At 59.7% G+C, this 17585-nt stretch overlaps 2 protein-coding genes across 3 annotated transcripts; one reads left to right on the plus strand and one right to left on the minus strand.

The window, feature by feature from the left end:
- Positions 1–93: 93 nt before the first annotated feature.
- On the minus strand, positions 94–6223 carry PSMC5 (proteasome 26S subunit, ATPase 5). Of its 2 annotated transcripts, XM_030466051.1 has the most exons (12): positions 6112–6223; positions 5662–5733; positions 5219–5288; positions 5003–5100; positions 4638–4694; positions 4301–4531; positions 3542–3668; positions 3270–3460; positions 2665–2763; positions 2299–2409; positions 863–949; positions 94–203 (listed from the first exon to the last, which is right to left on the minus strand). In XM_030466051.1, the coding sequence occupies exons 1-12, from the start codon at positions 6148–6150 to the stop codon at positions 150–152; spliced, it is 1236 nt and encodes a 411-aa protein (XP_030321911.1). In that variant the 5' UTR covers positions 6151–6223; the 3' UTR covers positions 94–149. The 2 variants fall into 2 exon arrangements, with proteins under 2 accessions (XP_030321911.1, XP_030321913.1); XM_030466053.1 differs by lacking the exon at positions 863–949.
- FTSJ3 (FtsJ RNA 2'-O-methyltransferase 3) lies at positions 6191–15721 on the plus strand. Its single transcript, XM_030466048.1, has 22 exons — positions 6191–6369; positions 6781–6876; positions 6965–7070; positions 8034–8080; positions 8284–8363; positions 8507–8606; positions 8755–8949; positions 9030–9145; positions 9612–9716; positions 9954–10054; positions 10130–10210; positions 10293–10457; positions 10711–10846; positions 10943–11148; positions 11248–11368; positions 11460–11553; positions 12292–12439; positions 12521–12597; positions 13573–13669; positions 13959–14142; positions 14795–14889; positions 15081–15721. The coding sequence occupies exons 2-22, from the start codon at positions 6810–6812 to the stop codon at positions 15268–15270; spliced, it is 2511 nt and encodes an 836-aa protein (XP_030321908.1). The 5' UTR covers positions 6191–6369; positions 6781–6809; the 3' UTR covers positions 15271–15721.
- The last annotated feature ends 1864 nt before the right edge of the window (positions 15722–17585 follow it).

Here is a 17585-nt window from a genome sequence, read left to right on the forward strand (position 1 = left end):
TTGGATATTTTCTAATAAAACCAGTTAGCAGCAGCTCTGTGTGTCTGTGTGTGCTCCTGCAGCCCCCCCCCAGCCCCAAATCAGCACCAGATGTGGCCACAGCAGCATTTTATTGGACACTGCAGCCCCCAGGAGCAGCCCCCACCACGCTACTTCCACAGCTTCTTGATGGACATGTTCTTCTCACTATCCTTCTGCATCACCTGGGGGGGCAGAGGAGGAGATGCAGGTGACTCCCACCACAGGAACCTCTTCACCCTCCCCTTTGGGTGCTAAAACCACCCCCTCCACACTCCCCCCAACTTCAGCCCTGCACAGGGACAGCACAATTCTCCCCACCTCCTCAGTGTCACCCAGGGCTTGAGAACATGGGGACAAACCATCTCATGCTCCTTGTCCCCAAAGCTGAGCCCCTTCCAGCCTGGCAGCACCCAGGACAATTTGAGACCACCCCTGACACAGCTCCTCAGCCCAGGAAGAGCCACACAGCCTGGGAGGGACCTCGGGGCTCATCTGCTCCAACCCTCCTCATGTTATTGTTGATCTGAGCTGTCCCTGCACCCATGGAGCTGAGACTTCAAACTTTCCAAAGTGGGGGAATCCACCCCTTCCTCTGGGAGACCATTCCAATCTCTGTCTTCAGGGGGAAATTTTTTCTCTTGTGTTCAGTTGGAATCTCCCCAGGAGCCCCTTGTGCCCATTGCCCCTTGTCTTGTCCATGGGACTCCTTGGGATCAGGGAGTCTCCATCTTCCCTGTGATCCCCTTTTTGGAACATGCTGAGGTCTCCCCTGAGCCTCCCCCAGACAGAACAGTCCCAGTTTTCCCAGTCTCTCCTCCCTTTCCCCTTCCCAAGTTCCTACCTTGGCCACTGCCATCTCAAAGTCCTCCTGGGTGACGTGCACACGCCTCTCCCTCAGGGCGTACATCCCAGCTTCTGTGCACACCCCCTGACAGGGACAGGGATGTCACAGGCTGCTCCCCACACCCCCTGCCCACCCCCTTCTCTTCTTTTGTTTTCCCCCAGGTTCTCTATTTCACTGGAGGATGTCTGGAGCTGCTGTGGCAGTGTCACCCAGAGGTGGTGACCACCAAACACGTTCACTTGGGAGTCACCCGGGTCGGATCCCAGGTTTTATTCCTGAGTTTGGGCACAGTGAGGGCAGAGCTGGGCTCCATCTGTGTCACCTTCAAACCTCTGCTGCTGGGAATCCTGCCTACCCTGCTGCTCTCCAGTGAGGTGGAAGTGAATCAGTGCTTTGCCCAAGGTCCCTCCTTGCAGTTTGAACTCTTCAGGTTTGAGACAAATTTTTTTATTTTGGTTTGGCTAACGAATGTTAGGAATATTTTCCAAAACTCTGCAAGAGCACTGGGATTATAGTCAGAGAATGATTTGGGTTGGAAGGGCCCCCAAGGGTCCCCCAGTCCCAGCCCTGCAGTCTCAGGGACACCCTCACCCAGATCAGGGTGCTCAGAGCCTCCTCAAGCCTCACCTTGAACATCTCCAGGGATGAGGCCCCAACCCCCTCCCTGGGCAGCCTGTGCCATTGTCCCACTGCCCTCCTGGGACACAACTTGTTCCTGACATCCAATCTCAAGCTGCTCTTCCCTGATTTAAAACCATTTCCCCCATCCCATCCCTCCAGCCCCTTGCACACACTCCCAGCTTTCCTGGAGCCCCTTCAGGCACTGGAAGGTGCTCTAAGGTCTCCCTGGAACCTTCTCTTCTCCAGGCTGAACACCCCCAGCTCCCTCAGCCTGGCTCCATAGCAGAGGTGTTCCAGCCCCCTGTAGCCCTTCTCTGGAGCTGCTCCATCCTCATGTCTGAATCCTTCCAGAGAGATGACTAAAATGGCACTGCTGGCTCCTCTCAGGATTTTGTATTCAGTTCCCTCAGGGAAGGGGTTGGACACTTCCCTGCAGGGACCTGAAACTCACACAGCAGTGCAGGGAGCACTGAGCTGCCCTCACTGCTGGCTGCTGAACCAGCTCAACAGGAGCTGTGGCACTGGGGATGCTTCTGGGGAAAGGAAGCACTGAGCTGAGTGATTGTGGATTGGAAGGAGCTCTGAGTGCTTGACCTGCAGCTCCATCACCTTCCCAGACCCACAGAATCCCTGAGGCTGGAAAGGAGCCCTGAGAGCACCAGGTCCAGCTCTGACCCAACCCCCCCCATATCAGCCTCTCCTTCAGCACCTTTGGGGACAGTGACTTTAGGGACTTCCCTGGGCAGTCCATCCCAGTGTCAGATCCTCCTCTCCTTGATCCCTGATCCCCTTTCCCTGTCCCAGGTCCTCACCTTCACCTCTGCTCCCGACGCCCCCGGCATCAGCTCCGCGATTTTCCGCAGGTTGATGCCCCGGGTCAGGTTCATTTTCCTGGAGTGGATCTTCAGGATGTCCAAGCGAGCCTGCAGGGGAGCACAGGGACATCCCCCCACCCTCACAGGGAACAAATCCTGCCTCACATCCAACCCAAATCTCCCCTCTTCCAATTTGAAATCATTCCCCTCCCTTGTCCTCCTGCCACGCAACCCCACAGCCCCACCCCAGCTCCAGGGAAAAGAAGGATGAGGGTATGAGGGATGAGGGTTGGGATCAGCCCTGAGAGGGGCTGGGGACAAGGTGCTGTCCCCTGGGGGGAGCAGGGGACACCCCACACCCACCTCCTCGTTGGGAGGGGGGAACTCAATCTTCCGATCGATGCGGCCGGGGCGCAGCAGAGCAGAGTCCAGGATGTCAATCCTGTTGGTGGCCATGATCACCTGCATGGGGACAAGTGTCACAGCTGGGGACAAGTGTCACTGCCATTGCATGGGGACAAGTGTCACTGCATGGGGACACGTGTCACTGCATGGGGACACGTGTCACTGCCATTGCATGGGGACAAGTGTCACAGCTGGGGACAAGTGTCACAGCTGGGGACAAGTGTCACTGCATGGGGACAAGTGTCACAGCTGGGGACAAGTGTCACAGCTGGGGACAAGTGTCACTGCCATTGCATGGCGACAAGTGTCACTGCTGAGGGGACAAATGCACTACATGGAAGGGGCAAATGTCACTGCATTGGGACAACTGCCTGGGGGCACAACTGTCACTGCATGGAGAGGACAATTGTCACTGCACAAGGGGGACAAACGCTCACTTCACAGGGCACAACTGTCCCTGCGAGGGGGCACAAATGTCACTGCATGAACAGGACAACTGCCACTGCCCAGGGGCACAGCCATCACTGCCCTGGGGACAGGTGTGGTGGCCCCCCCCCCCTTACCTTGATGTTCTTGGTGGCCTCAAAGCCATCGAGCTGGTTGAGCAGCTCCAGCATCGTGCGCTGCACCTCGCTGTCCCCCCCCGAGCCCCCCTCCAGGCGGGAGGAGCCGATGGAGTCGATCTCATCCATGAAGATGATGGAGGGGGCGTGTTCCCGGGCCATCACAAACAGCTCCCGCACCATGCGGGCACCTGGGGGACACAGCTCAGCTCACCCCGGCCTGAGACCCCCCCCCAGGGCACCCCCACAGCCTCCCCCCCTCCCCCTCTCACCTTCCCCGATGAATTTCTGCACCAGCTCCGAGCCCGAGACGCGGATGAAGGTGCAGTCAGTGTGGTGAGCAACAGCTCTGGCCAGCAGGGTCTTCCCTGTGCCTGGGGGTCCGTACAGCAGCACCCCCTGCAAAGACCCCCAAAACCCTCAGCACCTCCTGCAAGGACCCCCAAAACCCTCAGCACCTCCTACAGGGACCCCCAGAACCTCAGTACCCCCTGCAAAGACCCCCAAAGCCCCCGGCACCCCTGGCCCTGTCTGCAAAGGCAGCCACACCCCAACAAGGGACATGGGAACATCCCCAGGGGCTCCAGGAAAGCTGGGGAGGGACTTGGGACAAGGGCCTGGAGGGATGGGACCCTCTGAGGGGGAAGGGTTTGCAGCTGCAAGAGGGGAGATGGAGAGGAGATCTTGGGGAGGGAGGGAGGGAGGGAGGGAGGGAGGGAGGGAGGGAGGGAGGGAGGGAGGGAGAAATTCTTTGGGGTGAGGGTGCTGAGCCCCTGGGTGCCCAGGGTGCCCCCAGAAGCTGTGGCTGCCCCATCCCTGGCAGTGTTGAAGGTTGGATGGGGCTTGGAGCCCCCTGGGCTGGTGGGAGGTGTCCCTGCCCATGGCAGGGGTGGCACTCCAGGGGCTTTAAGGTCCCTTCCAGTCCCAAACCAGTCTGGGGTTCCAGGATGACTCCATGACACAGGCAGTATCCCCAGCCCCCCACAGCACCCCCCAAACACTGACACCCCCACCCCAGAGACCTCACTCACCTTGGGCTGGGCAATCCCAAGAGCCTCAAAGAGCTCTGGGTGTTTGACTGGCAGCTCAATCACCTCCTTGATCTCCTTTATCTGTTTGTCCAAACCCCCAATCATCTCATAAGTGGAATCTGGAACCTTCTCCACCATCATCAGGGACACCAGGGGGTCCACTTTGTTGGGCAGGATCTTGTGCAGGGTGTAGCTGTCATTGCGCAGGGCCACGCGGCAGTTTGGGGTCACCTGCAGGGGTGCCAGAGGGGAGCTCAGTGTCCCCAGGAAGGAGCTGGGGTCCAGCAGCTCCCAGAGGGGACACTCCTGTCCCCTCCCAGCACCCCAGGACACTCACATCATTGATGTCAATGTTCTTGTCCACGTCCACCACAAACTTCCCCTCGGGGTGCACCTGGGAGGTGGCACTGAGCGTTATTTCTCCAAATCCTCCCCTGCCCTGTGTCCCCCCAGAGCTGCTCAGGGTGCAGAGCTCAACCCCCCCCCCCCCCCCCCATTCCCTCCCCCAGCCCCCAGGGACCCCTGAGCTGCCTCCCACCAGCCTGAGGAAGCTTTGGAACCCCCACAGTGTGCCCTTCTGAAGAAAGAGCTCTCACCCCACAGCTCTAGGCTGCTACATCCACCCGAGCTCCTGTCCCACACCCCAAACCCCTGTGGGGTTAAAAGAGGGACCCAGGGACCCCCCCCAGCTCCGCTCCATACCTTGACCAGCACTTTCTTCTTGTCCATGGCCCTCACCACCTCTCCCACATAGGAGCCCTGCTCCTGCAGCAGCTGCAGCTCCTCCCGCAGCAGACGCACTGCAGAGAGGGAGAGGGAGACATCAGCACCCCCCTGACCCCCCCTGAGCCCCCAGCCCAGCAGGAGGAATCAGCCCCAGAGCCCCAGGAGAAGGAACTGAGCAGAGCTGAGCTGTACCTTTGGCATTCAGCTCGTTCCTCTGTGCTTGCAGGCGCCTCAGGTTCTGGCTCTTCTCGTTGACAATGAGCTGGGGGGATGCAGAGCAGGGTGGTGGTTGGACTCAGGGATCTTTTGGGTCTTTTCCAACCTGAAAGATTCTATGATTCTATGACAAAAGCTTTGCTGATCTGTCACCGTGTGGCTTAGCTCCCAGGTACAGGGATCTGGAGTAGGACAATCCCTCCCAGTAGGACGGGGACAGCCCAAACGCTGCTGCCAGGGGCTGAGCAACCCCTCCCACCCCTGCAGCAGGACTCAGCTCCCCCACCCCACCACCCAGAGCCCGGGTTCTGCTGGAGGATCCCCCCCAGAGGCAGACCTGCAGAAGCCGCGGGTGCTCCCGAGGCCAGAGCAGGGACAGGGCCACAGAACCCCGAGTGGCACCGCCGGGCCCGGCTCACCTGCAGCTCCTCGATCTTGGACAGGTAATACTGCCGCAACCCTGTGCCGCCCTTCCCATCGTCCAACTCCATCTGCGAGAGAGCAGAGCTCAGCAGCAGCCCCAGGAACACCCCCAGGGCCTCCCCATCCCCCCGCCTCAGATCTCGGGGCTCCCCTTTCCCTCCCACCCCTTTCTACCACCCCGGGCGGGTTCTCAGCAGCAGCCCCCGAGCTCCCGTTCCTCTGCCGGTCTCCCCACCCCGGCCCCTCCGCTCCCTTCCCCTCCCGCACTCCCCAGAGCCCTCCCAGGCCCCTCTTGGGGCCGCTGGGGCGAGAGCCGCCGAGTCACGGCGCCCACCAGGCCTCGCTCCCCGCAGAGCCGCTCTGCAGCCCGGCACCACCCCATGTCCCCGGCACCACCCCATGTCCCCGGCACCGTCCCGTCCCGTCCCGTCCCGTCCCCCCTTCACCTGCTCGGGCCCATCCACCGCCATCTTCTCCGCCGGCATCGGGACCGCGGCGCCGCTCCTGCCGGCAACAAAGATGGCCGCCCGCCGCTCTGCTGCTGCCTGAGCGCGGTGCGTGATGACGTCACCTCCTCCCAGGGGCACGCTCGGGTCGGGCTTTGCCACCATCTTGGTGAGGTCGGAGGGGGATTCCCCAGTGTCACGGAGCACCCAGCGCTGCAGAAACGGCGGCGGACGCAGCCTCGGTGGAAATAGTTACAGGTTCTTTTTTTTTTCTTTTTTTTGCCGTTCCTCCCTTTCCTTCGCCCGAACCCAGAGCAGGGGATTGTGCCGCTCTCAAGATGGCGGCGAGGGGAACAGGAACCGGGGGGGGGGGTGGGGGGGTGGCTGCCGCGGGGCACGCCGGGAAGGCGGCGCGTGCACGAGGAGGGATCGGGACCGGAACCGGGACCGGGATCGAGATCGAGATCGAGATCGAGTTGGGGTTCGGGTTCGGGTTCGGGTTCGTGCGCGCTGAGGGATGCGGTAGCGGCTGTGGGGGTCCGGGGTGTCCGGGGGGAGCCTGGGGGATCCGGGTCGGGGGCAGCGGGGACACCGCGGGGTTTTGTTTGGGCGGTTCGGTTCGGGAAGACACTCCGGGTCCCCCCTCCCTCATCTCTGTGTTCCCCTCAGGGCAGTGCTGAGAACCCGCTCCCTCCGCCATGGGGAAGAAAAGCAAACTGGGGAAGAGCCGGAGGGATAAGTTCTACCACTTGGCCAAGGAGACGGGTGAGGAGCCGAACCGGACCACGGCGGGACTGCGGTCCCGGGCATCCCCCTGAGCCCCCCCCCCCCCCCGCTGCTCTCCTTCCCGCAGGGTTCCGCTCCCGCTCCTCCTTCAAACTTCTCCAGCTCAATCGGAAGTTCCAGTTCCTGCAGAAGGCTCGGGCACTGCTGGATCTGTGTGCGGCCCCCGGGGGGTGGTGAGTGGGGACAGGGGCTTGGGGGGGACAGGAGCCCCCGGGGCTCATCCCAAAGCTGAGCACAAGCCCTGGCAGCACAGCTGAAGGATGGGGAAGCTCTTGAGATCCTGAGGGAGCTTCAGGCCTCTCTTTTTGGGGAGATTCTGATTGGACCCAAGGGAAGGCTGGAGAAGAGGAGGCTCAGGGGAGACCTCATCACTCTCTCCAACTCCCTGAAAGGAGGTTGGAGCCAGGGGGGGGTTGGGCTCTTTTCCCAGGCAACTCTCAGCAAGACAAGAGGGCACAAAGGGTCTCAAGTTGTGCCAGGGGAGGTTTAGGTTGGAGATGAGAAAGAATTTCTTTCTGGAGAGGGTGATCAGGCATTGGAATGGGCTGCCCAGGGAAGTAGTGGATTCTCCGTGTCTGGAGATCTTTCCAAAGAGCCTGGATGTGGCACTGAGTGCCATGGGCTGGGAACCACGGGGGGAATGGATCAAGGGTTGGACTTGATGAGCTCTGAGGTCCCTTCCAACCCAGCCAATTCTGTGATTCTGTGAAAAATATTTCCCCCAGAGGACAGTCAGACATTGGAATGGTCTCCTAGGGACTGGGAAAACTGGGATTGTTCTGTCTGGGGGAGGCTCCGGGGAGACCTCAGTATGTTCCGAAAAGGGGATCACAGGGAAGATGGAGACTCCGTGATCCCCAGGAGTCCCATGGACAAGACAAGGGGCAATGGGCACAAGGGGCTCCTGGGGAGATTCCAACTGAACACAAGAGAAAAAATTTCCCTCAGAGGACAGTCAGAGATTGGAATGGTCTCCCAGGGGAAGGGGTGGATTCCCCCACTTCGAAAGTTTGAAGTCTCAGCTCCATGGGTGCTGGGACAGCTCAGATCAACAATAACATGAGGAGGGTTGGAGCAGGTGAGCCCTGAGGTCCCTCCCAAGCTGACATTCAGGGATTCTTTGGTTTTCTTTCCAGGCTGCAGGTGGCTTCCAAATTCATGCCTGTTTCCAGCTTGATCATTGGTGAGGAGTGGTGGGACCTGGGGTGGGCTGGGGACAGGGATCTCCACCACAGTCCCTGGAGGTGGCTGGTCAAGGAAAGGGAATCTTGGGTTAGAGACCCTGGATTAAAAGTCCCGGAATAGGGGTGGGGCAGGTGGGGAAGCCCCAGGGATGGGCTGTTCATGGTTTTGAGGAGTTGTGGTGTTGATATCTCCTTAAACCAGGGGTAGACTTGGTTCCCATCAAGCCCATTCCCAACGTGGTGACCCTGCAGGAGGACATCACCACTGAGAAGTGTCGCCAGGTAAGAGCCCCTTACCTGTCCCTGCCCCCAGAGCTTCACCCACCCCCCTGATGGGACCTTGGTGGGCACCTGAGCTGAGGGGAGGGGTGGGGGGAGGCCCTGCTGTGGGTTCCTGCAGTGGGATTTGTGTCCCCATCCCTCAGGCCCTGCGCAAGGAGCTGCAGACCTGGAAGGTGGATGTGGTGCTGAACGATGGAGCACCCAACGTGGGAGCCAGCTGGGTGCACGATGCCTACTCCCAAGGTGGGGCTGGGATGGCCTGGGGGGGGTGAGGGTGGGCACATCTCCTCCTCCCCAGCAGGGCAGGGTGGGCGTGGGCTGTGCTGGGGGACAGGGAGGGGGCAACAGGAACAGTGACAGCTCCTGACTGCTCCTCTTCTCTCTGCTCCAGCCAACCTGACCCTGATGGCCCTGAAGCTGGCCTGTGAGTTCCTCTGCAAAGGTGGTTGGTTCATCACCAAGGTGTTCCGTTCCCGGGATTACCAGCCCCTCCTCTGGATTTTCCAGCAGTTTTTCCACAAGGTCCAGGCCACCAAGCCCCAAGCCTCCCGCAACGAATCCGCTGAGATCTTTGTGGTCTGCCAGGGTGAGCAGATGGGAGGACCTGAAACCACTGGAGCAGGGCTGAAAAAAACCCCACTGATGGCCCTGATTTCTCCATCCCAGGTTATCAAGCTCCAGACAAAATTGACAGCAAGTTTTTTGACCCAAAATATGCCTTCAAGGAGGTGGAGGTGCAGACTAAATCAGTCAGCGAGCTGGTCAGCAAAAAGAAGCCAAAGGTAAGAGCTTGGTCTGTGGCACCAAGCACACAGTAAAAGGGCTGGGGATTGGGGACAAAGTGCTCATAATTGAGAATGCTGCTGAGGAAAAGGAAAGCTCTGATGGAAGAAGTGGTTTTGGAGAGGTTTGCAGCCTGAGAGCCTGGTGTGGTGACAGGGTGTGGGGAAACCTCTCCCTGCAATAGTTGGTGACCCTGTGAGGTGTCCCTGGGACATGGGATGCTGAGGGCCATGTCCAGTGGTCACAGCTGGGCACAGAGCTTCCCCAGCCTGTGTCATGGTCACCTCTCTGTGCCTGAGGAGGTGGGACTGGTAGGGCCATAGAGCTGGCAGGTTGAGCCACCCTTGTCCCTTGGGTCACGTGGGCATGATTAGAGCATGGATTCCATGATGTCATTGAAACTTTTGGGGTGGTTGAAGCTCTTTGGGGCCCTGCTCTGCCTCACCCTGCTGTCCCCTCCCCCAGGCAGAAGGCTATGCTGAGGGTGACACCACCCTCTACCACCGCTTCACGCTGATGGAGTTCCTCAAGGCCCCCAACCCCGTGGATTTCCTCTCCAAGGCCAACGAGGTGAGTGCCTGAAGCCCGTTGGTGGCCTTTTGAGATGTCCCCAGGAGCACTGAGCAATGAAAGGAGTCACCTGGGTGGTGCAGCAACCACCCCATCCGTGTTCCTGCAGAGGGGAGGCAGGGCAGGAGCCTGCCTGGAGGTCAGGCAGTTGTTCTCCACCTGGTTGGAAGTTGTTTCTCCTTAGTGAAGAAGGGAACTTGGATTCCAGACCTGTCTGATTTTCTCTGCTCCCTCCAGATCACCCTGGGGGATGGGGAGCTGGAGAACCACAGCTCCACCACAGAGGAGCTGAGGCAGTGCTGCAAGGACATCCGTGTGCTGGGACGCAAAGAGCTCAGGTACTGGGAGGGACTGGGGAGAGGGCATCACGGGCCTGGTGGGTGTCTCTGACCTCTGCCCCTCCTGCCCCTCAGAGCCCTCCTCAACTGGAGGACAAAGCTGCGTCGTTTCTTGGCCAAAAAGCTGAAGGAGCAGGCAAAGGAGCTGGATATCAAGTAGGAACACAGGGGCTGCTCCAGGGCACGTTGGGATGGGCCTGTCAGCAGGAGAGGTGCCCTGAGCTCCTCCCTTTTGCAGCCTGAGCTCTGGTGAGGAGGAGGAAGGCAAAGATGAGGAGGAGAAGGAGAAGAAGGCATCACTGAAAGGTGCAGCTGATGAGGGAATGAAAGAGGAAGAGGAGGAGGAGGAGGTGGAGCTGGCGTTGACAGAGATGAAGGCCAAGGAGCTGGCAGAGTTAAAAAGGTGAAAACAGTTTGGATGCTGGGGAAGTACCAGGGGCTCCAGCCTTGGGGACAGAGTGGCTGTGTCAGAACCTGTCCTGTGTCCAGGGGGTGGGCTCTGTGTCAGCTGACAGGGGGGACACTGACAGGGGGAGGACACTGCTGCTTGGTCCCCAGTCCTGGGGGATACCTGGCTCTGATGTGGCAACGCATGAGCCACTGGGATGGGAAGTGGAAGTGGGGGCTTTGTGTCCTCAATCCTTTCCCTCCTCCAGAAAGAAGAAGAAGATCCTGAAGGAACAGCGAAAGCAGCGTGAGCGCGTGGAGCTGAAGATGGATCTCCCTGGGGTCTCCATTGCTGATGATGGTGACACCAGCATGTTCTCCCTCCGGAGCATCCAGAGGACTCCAGTGTGTGGGGCAGGGGGAGGGTCCCAGAGCTGCTGGGACAGTGATGGGCACAGGGCTGCTGGGCTGCAGTTGTGACACATCTGATGTGCATTGCAGCTGCTGAACGAGCTGAGCCGGGGGGACATGGCATCAGCAGATGCTCTGCTGGAGATGAGACCTGGGGATGATGACATTTATGTCTCGGATCATGAGGAAGAGGATGATGTGTCCCTGGACAGTGACCTGGACCCCGAGGAGCTGGCTGAGATCGAGGCCCGGCAGCGGCGGCTGGAGCGGGAGAGGAGAGAGCAGGGGGCAAAGAGGTGAGAGCTGGGAGGGGGATTTCTCTGGAGCAGCTCCAGAATCCAGCAGTGGATCCAGTGCTGGCTGGGGGGCACTGATCCTGCTGCTGCCCATCCTAGGGTGAAGTTTAAACGGAAAGAAGAAGAGGAGGAAGAGGAGAAAGATGAGAACCCCCTGCTGGTGCCCCTGGAGGAGAAGTCGGTGCTGGAGGAACGTCAGACCAATCTGTGGTTTGGGAAGGTGAGTCCCACCCAGCCACAACTGACAGAGCAGCCCCAGCAGCCCCCCAGCTCTGCCCCGTGTCCCCTCACCCGCTGCTCCCTGTCCCCAGGAAGCCTTTGCTGGCATTGAGGATGATGCTGATGAGGAGCTGGAGCTGGGGCAGGCACAGATGTTGGCTGAGAAGCAGCGCGAGTCTCGAAGAGGTTGGTGTGGGGCACAAAGGGACAGCCCCATGGCCCAGATCAAACCCTTGGTGAATACTGCTGCCCCTCAAATCCTGGGGTCAGTACTGGGCCCCTCACAACCAAAAGGACACAGGGGGGCTGGAGTGTGTCCAGAGAAGGGCAGTGGAGCTCAGGAGGGGACTGGAGCACACGAGAAGGGTCTGGAGGACTTCTGAGGAGCAGCTGAGGGCCCTGGGGGTGTTGATCCTGGAGCAGAGGAGCCTGAGGGGAGACCTTGTGGCTCTCTGCAACCCCCTGAGAGGAGGTTGGAGCCAGGGGGGGTCGGGCTCTGCTCCCAAGGAACAAGGGATGGGACAAGAGGAACTTTTGGCACAACTCAAGTTGTGCCAGGGGAGGTTTAGGTTGGAGCTTGGGGACAATTTCTCCCTGGAAAGGGTTGTCAGGGCCTGGCCCAGGCTGCCCAGGGCAGGGCTGGAGTCCCCATCATCCCTGGAAGGGTTCAAAAAGTGTGTGGATGTAGCACTTGTAATGGTTCAGTGGGCATGATGGTTCTGGGTTGATGATTGGAGTTGGTGATCTTGGAGGTGTTTTCCAAACTTTGTGATTCCATGATGTTCCAATGTGGGTGCTGCTCCCAACCATCTCCAGCCCCCATGGTTCCCAGGTTCATGGCATTAGTGCTGCATTACCAAGCTGGGTCTGAGGGGGGGGGGTTCTGCCTCAACCCTCCCTCACCCCCTGGTTGCTGTTCCCCAGAGAAAGCCCCAAAGCAAGGGCAGAACATCCCCCTGCCCCCCAGGGAAGCTGCTGCAGAGCCCCTACCCCCTGCAGAGCCAGCAGCCCAGGCTGACAGAGCTCAGGAGGAGCAGAGCAGTGAGGATGACAGCAGCAGTGATGAGGAGAGGTGAGGGCTGAGAGGGGGGTGGTCTGGGTGTGCTGGTGAGGGGGAAGGTGAAGCCCCCAGCTCTGACCCTTCTCTCCTCAGGCCGCTGGTGCCGCGGGGGAGGACGCGGGACCGGGCTGAGCCCTGTGGCTTTGAGGTGGTGCCCATTGAGAAGCCAGGTGAGTGGGGGCTGCTGTCTGCACCCATGGGTGCCCGGGGGTACCCAGGGCAGTGGTGGAGTCCACTTCCATCTCTGGAAGTGTTCAAAAAACCTGTTGATGTGGCACTGCAGGTCGTGGGTCAGTTGCCATGGTTGTGCTGAGTTGAGGGTTAGATTTGATGATCTTTGAGGTGTTATCCAGCCTTAACAATTCCACATATCCAGGTTGGGAGAAGAAAAGATTGAGGATAGCTCTGAGGAGAAGGGCTTGGGGGTGGTGGTGGACCAGAAGGTTAACGTGAGCTGTCAGGGTGTGCCTGTGGCCCAGACACCCAACTGGGTCCTGGGGTGCATCCAAAGCAGCACAGACAGTGGTCAAGGGAGGGGATTCTCCTCTGCTCTGCTCCTGTCAGACCCCACCTGGAGTCCTGTGTCCAGTTCTGGAGTCCCCAACACCAGAAGGACACAGAGCTCCTGGGAGGTGTCCAGAGGAGCCACTGAAATGCTCAGAGGGCTGAGCAGCTCCCTGGGAAGCCAGGCTGAGGGATTGGGGTTGTTCAGCCTGGAGAAGAGGAGGCTCCCAGGGGAGCTCAGAGCAACCTTCCAATATCTGAAGGGGCTCCAAGAAAGCTGAGGGAGGGCTTCTAGTGAGAGGACATGGGGCAGTGGTTTAAAACTTGAAGAGGGGAGATTTAGGTTGGACATAAGGAAGAAATTCTTTAATTTGAGGGTGGTGAGACAGTGAACAGGTTACAGAAAAGGTGTTGTGGCTGCCCCATCCCTGGCAGTGTTGAAGGTTGGATGGGGCTTGGAGCCCCCTGGGCTGGTGGGAGGTGTCCCTGCCCATGGCAGGGGTGGCACTGGGGGGGCTTTAAGGTCCCTACAACCCAACCCATTCCATGGTTCTATGATTGGAGCCTCTCCCTGGGGGCAGGGGGAGGGGTGGTGGGGCTGCTCACAGCTGTGCCAAGCTCTCCCCTGTCCCCTGTCCCAGTCAAACGTCTCCTGGATGCGGAGGGGTTGGCGCTCGGCGCTGTCATTGCCACCTCCAAGAAAGCCAAGAGGGACTTGATTGATGACTCCTTCAACAGGTACCTGTGGGATGGGGGCTGGGGGGGGCTGGGAGGTAGTGGGGGCTGCTGGGAGTTGCCTGGGGTGCCAGGGGCTGGGGGGTGCAGGGTGCTGCTGGGAGGTGCTGGAAGGTGTTGGTGGCTGCTGGGAGGTGCTGGAGGATGCTGGGGGGTGCTGGGAGGTGTGAGGGGTTAATGGGTGATGGGAGGTGCTGGGGGGTGATCCCACTGACCAAGGATGGGCCCTGGGGGCAGTGGATCTGGGTGAGTCTGAAGGTGCCACATTCCACCCCCGTGTCCCAATGCCCAGGTATTCCTACAACGAGGATGAGGAGGAGCTGCCAGAGTGGTTCAGGGAGGAGGAGAAGCAGCACCGGTGCCGTCAGATCCCACTGAACCGGGAGCAGGTGGAGCAGTACCGGCAGCGCTGGCGCCAGATCAACGCCCGACCCATCAAGAAGGTGGCAGAGGCCAAAGCCCGCAAGAAACGGAGGGTGAGGAGGCTGAGGGGACACAGGGAGGGCTCTGCTTCCCCTGTCCGGGGATCTGCCTTAAGACAAGAGGCCGTGGGCTGAAGCTCTGCCAGGGGAGGTTTAGGTTGGAGCTTGGGGACAATTTCTCCCTGGAAAGGGTTGTCAGGGCCTGGCCCAGGCTGCCCAGGGCAGGGCTGGAGTCCCCATCATCCCTGGAGGGGTTTCAGAGCCTGGAGATGTGGGGATGAGGGACATGGGGCAGGGGTGGCCTTGGCAGGGATGGGGGAAGGGTTGGACTCCATGATCTCAAATCTCGTTTCTGACCAAAAAGTCTCTGATTTTTATTTCCATCCCTGGAGAACAGCAGTCAGACAAGAGGCCATGGGCTAAAACTCTGCCAGGGGAGAGTTAGGTTGGATATTAGAAAGGAATTCTTTCCAGAAAGGGTGCTCAGGCATTGGAATGGGCTGCCCGGGGGGGGGGTGGATTCTCCATCCCTGGAGATTTTTAAGGGGAGACTGAATGTGGCACTGAGTGCCATGGGCTGGGAACCACGGGGGGAGTGGATCAAGGGTTGGATTTGATGATCTCAGAGGTCCTGTGCAACCCAAATGGTTCTGTGATCCTGTCCCTTCTCCCATCCCCTTGTCCCTTACCCTTCCTGCCCCTCCAGATGTTGAAGAAGTTGGAGCAGATGAAGAAGAAAGCAGAGGCAGTGGTCAACACCGTGGACATCTCTGAGAGGGAGAAGGTGGCCCAGCTGCGGCGGTGAGTGGTGGGATCCAGCTCCTTTGTGTCACCCTGGGCTTCAGTCTGGGTGACCTGGAGGGGCTGGGAAAGGCTGAGATGCAGCTGGGTGCTGGTGGAGATGTGGGAGGGTCCCACACAGCAGGTGGGTGTTTGGGTACCAAAACCAAAGTGCTGGGAGCTCATCCTCCCCTATGCTCTTTCTCCCTCAGCATCTACAAGAAGGCTGGGCTGGCCAAGGAGAAGAGGCAGGTCACCTACCTGGTGGCTAAGAAAGGGGTAGGGCCCCGTGTGCGCCGTCCTCCTGGTGTCAAGGGACAGTTCAAGGTCGTTGACAGCCGCCTGAAGAAGGACGTGAGGGCCCAGAAACGCAAGGAACAGAAGAAGAAAAAGCACAAGTGATGTGGGACCAGAGAGGGACTTGGCTTGGGGCATGGGCCATGGGGCTCCTGTCCTCCCCCCGGGGCTTGGGAGCAGCCAGCTCACCCTGCCCCTCTTCTCCAGCGTGGGGACAGGGCTGTGACACAGCCACCTCTTCCTCTCAGTGCCTTGTGACATTGCCACCTGTCCTGCACTGGGTGGGGGGGTTGTTTGTCCTCAGTGCTGGAGCATCACCCCCTTCCCATCCTCACCCTGTGGCCACATCTCAAGATCTCTCACCCCTCCTGGTTCTCTTGTGGGAATGGTCTGACCATCCAGAACAGATCTCACTGTCCCCAGAGAGGTTGTGGCTCAGGAGACAGATCCCTGGGCTGTGTTTGCCACCAAGGTGGGTACAGAGCCCCGAGGCAGGCATTGGGCTGCAGAGCATCTCCTTGGTGACAGCAGAATTAAACCCTGGTCTGAGGCTGCACCAGGTTCTGTCCTGTGCCTTGATGGGGTGAGGGGACTGTGCTGGAGCTGCCTTCCAGTGCCTGAAGGGGCTCCAGGAAAGCTGGGGAGGTACTTGGGACAAGGACCTGGAGGGATGGGATGGGGCAAATGGTTTTAAATCAGATTTAGATTGGATGTCAGGAACAAGTTGTGTCCCAGGAGGGCAGTGGGACAATGGCACAGGCTGCCCAGGGAGGGGGTTGGGGCCTCATCCCTGGAGATGTTCAAGGTGAGGCTTGAGGAGGCTCTGAGCAGCCTGATCTGGGTGAGGGTGTCCCTGAGACTGCAGGGCTGGGACTGGGGGACCTTTGGGGGGCCCTTCCAACCCAAATCATCTTGGGATGTCTCTATGATCTGAGCACCTCCCTCACTTCTATAGATCCAGGGGATTGCTCAGGAGTGGCAGAGCCTGAACTTGTCCCTGATCCAGGTGCCTGGTGACCTGATGAGTGCCAACCCCACTTTCCCTGCTGCCCACTCACTGTTGCTCCATCCTCAGTGGGTGGGTCCCTGTGTCACCCATGGGGTTGGGGTTCCTCCCTCCTGCCTGAAGCCCACATCGTGGGCAGAGCTGCCTGGGGAAGGATTCCTGAGAGGAAAGGTGCTGGATGCCTCCCACAGCTCTCACAGCTTCTAGGACTGGAGGAAGACAGGTCTGGGGATCTCTGTGACCTTCTCCCCCTTCCCCAGTCCTGCTCTTCCCTTCTCATCTCTGTGCCCAAAGTCTTTGTCCAAGGAGACAATGAGGAACTTGCTGGAAAAAGCAAATAGGGATGGAGGAGGGAGGGGTGGTGGGATCATCCAGAGGGAAGGGGCTCTCCATGTGTTGGAAATCCACCCTGAGCCCTGCAGTGGGGCACTGTCTCTCAAGCAGCAAACCCTCCAGCACTGCCAGCACCTCCTGGGCCAGTGCTTGGGGTCCCAGTGCCCCCTAGGATGGGCCCTCCTATTTCATGGAATCATGGAATGGTTTGGTTGGAGAAGCCCTTTAGGATCCTGGAGTCCAAGCCTTCCCCCATCCCTGCCAAGGCCACCCCTGCCCCATGTCCCTCATCCCCACATCTCCAGGCTCTGAAACCCCTCCAGGGATGATGGGGACTCCAGCCCTGCCCTGGGCAGCCTGGGCCAGGCCCTGACAAAGGGATGTGCAAGGTGTGGGGACAGGGGACATCCTGGGACAGCCCCTATGGAGAGTTTGAGGAGCAGAAACCTGTACTGAGGGGCAGGGTCACCTTTCCCAGCTCCCTCACTGCTTCTGGGCTCCCCTGGACTCTCCAGCTCAGCAGAAGCTCTGCTCAACACCTGGGCTGCACCTACAGCACCATCCCAGGGCAGCCCTTGGTGCCAAGGCCTCGATGCTCAAAGAATCATGGAATGGTTTGGGTTGGAAGGGACCTCAAAGCCCCCCCAGTGCCACCCCTGCCATGGGCAGGGGCACCTCCCACCAGCCCAGGGGGCTCCAAGCCCCATCCAACCTTCAACACTGCCAGGGGTGGGGCAGCCACAGCTTCTGGGGGCAACCTGGGCACCCAGGGGCTCAGCACCCTCACGGTGAACAATTTGTTCCTAATATCCAACCCCAGTCTCCCCCTCACACACACACACACACACACAGCACACAGGTGGGGGTCTCGTGTCCCCAGCCTTCATCCCCAGGTGCCGGGCTGCTGTAGCCCCACATCTGCTCTGCTCTCCATCCTTCCACCCTTCCATCCCTCCCTCCAGAGGGCAGGGCCTGGCAGAGGGATCCAGCAGGGATCAGCAGCTGGAGCCAGGGCCATGTTTGCTCTCTGCCCAGCAGCTCCTGGGGTCACAGCTCTGATGGTTTTTTGCAATTTGAGGAG

The sequence above is a fragment of the Calypte anna genome, chromosome 27 (genome assembly GCF_003957555.1).
Source record: "Calypte anna isolate BGI_N300 chromosome 27, bCalAnn1_v1.p, whole genome shotgun sequence".
Lineage (NCBI taxonomy): Eukaryota > Metazoa > Chordata > Aves > Apodiformes > Trochilidae > Calypte > Calypte anna.

Excerpts from the sequence above, each read along its gene's own strand:
- PSMC5 (XM_030466051.1), bottom strand. The coding sequence starts at position 6,150 with ATGCCGGCGGAGAAGATGGCGGTGGATGGGCCCGAGCAG. Across the intron at positions 3,669-4,300 it reads TTGGGATTGCCCAGCCCAAG|GGGGTGCTGCTGTACGGACC; the intron begins GTGAGTGAGGTC and ends GGGTCTTTGCAG. Across the intron at positions 2,764-3,269 it reads AGGCCACCAAGAACATCAAG|GTGATCATGGCCACCAACAG; the intron begins GTAAGGGGGGGG and ends GTCCCCATGCAG.
- FTSJ3 (XM_030466048.1), top strand. The coding sequence starts at position 6,810 with ATGGGGAAGAAAAGCAAACTGGGGAAGAGCCGGAGGGATAAGTTCTAC. Across the intron at positions 9,717-9,953 it reads TCCTCTCCAAGGCCAACGAG|ATCACCCTGGGGGATGGGGA; the intron begins GTGAGTGCCTGA and ends TGCTCCCTCCAG. Across the intron at positions 10,847-10,942 it reads GGAGCATCCAGAGGACTCCA|CTGCTGAACGAGCTGAGCCG; the intron begins GTGTGTGGGGCA and ends TGTGCATTGCAG.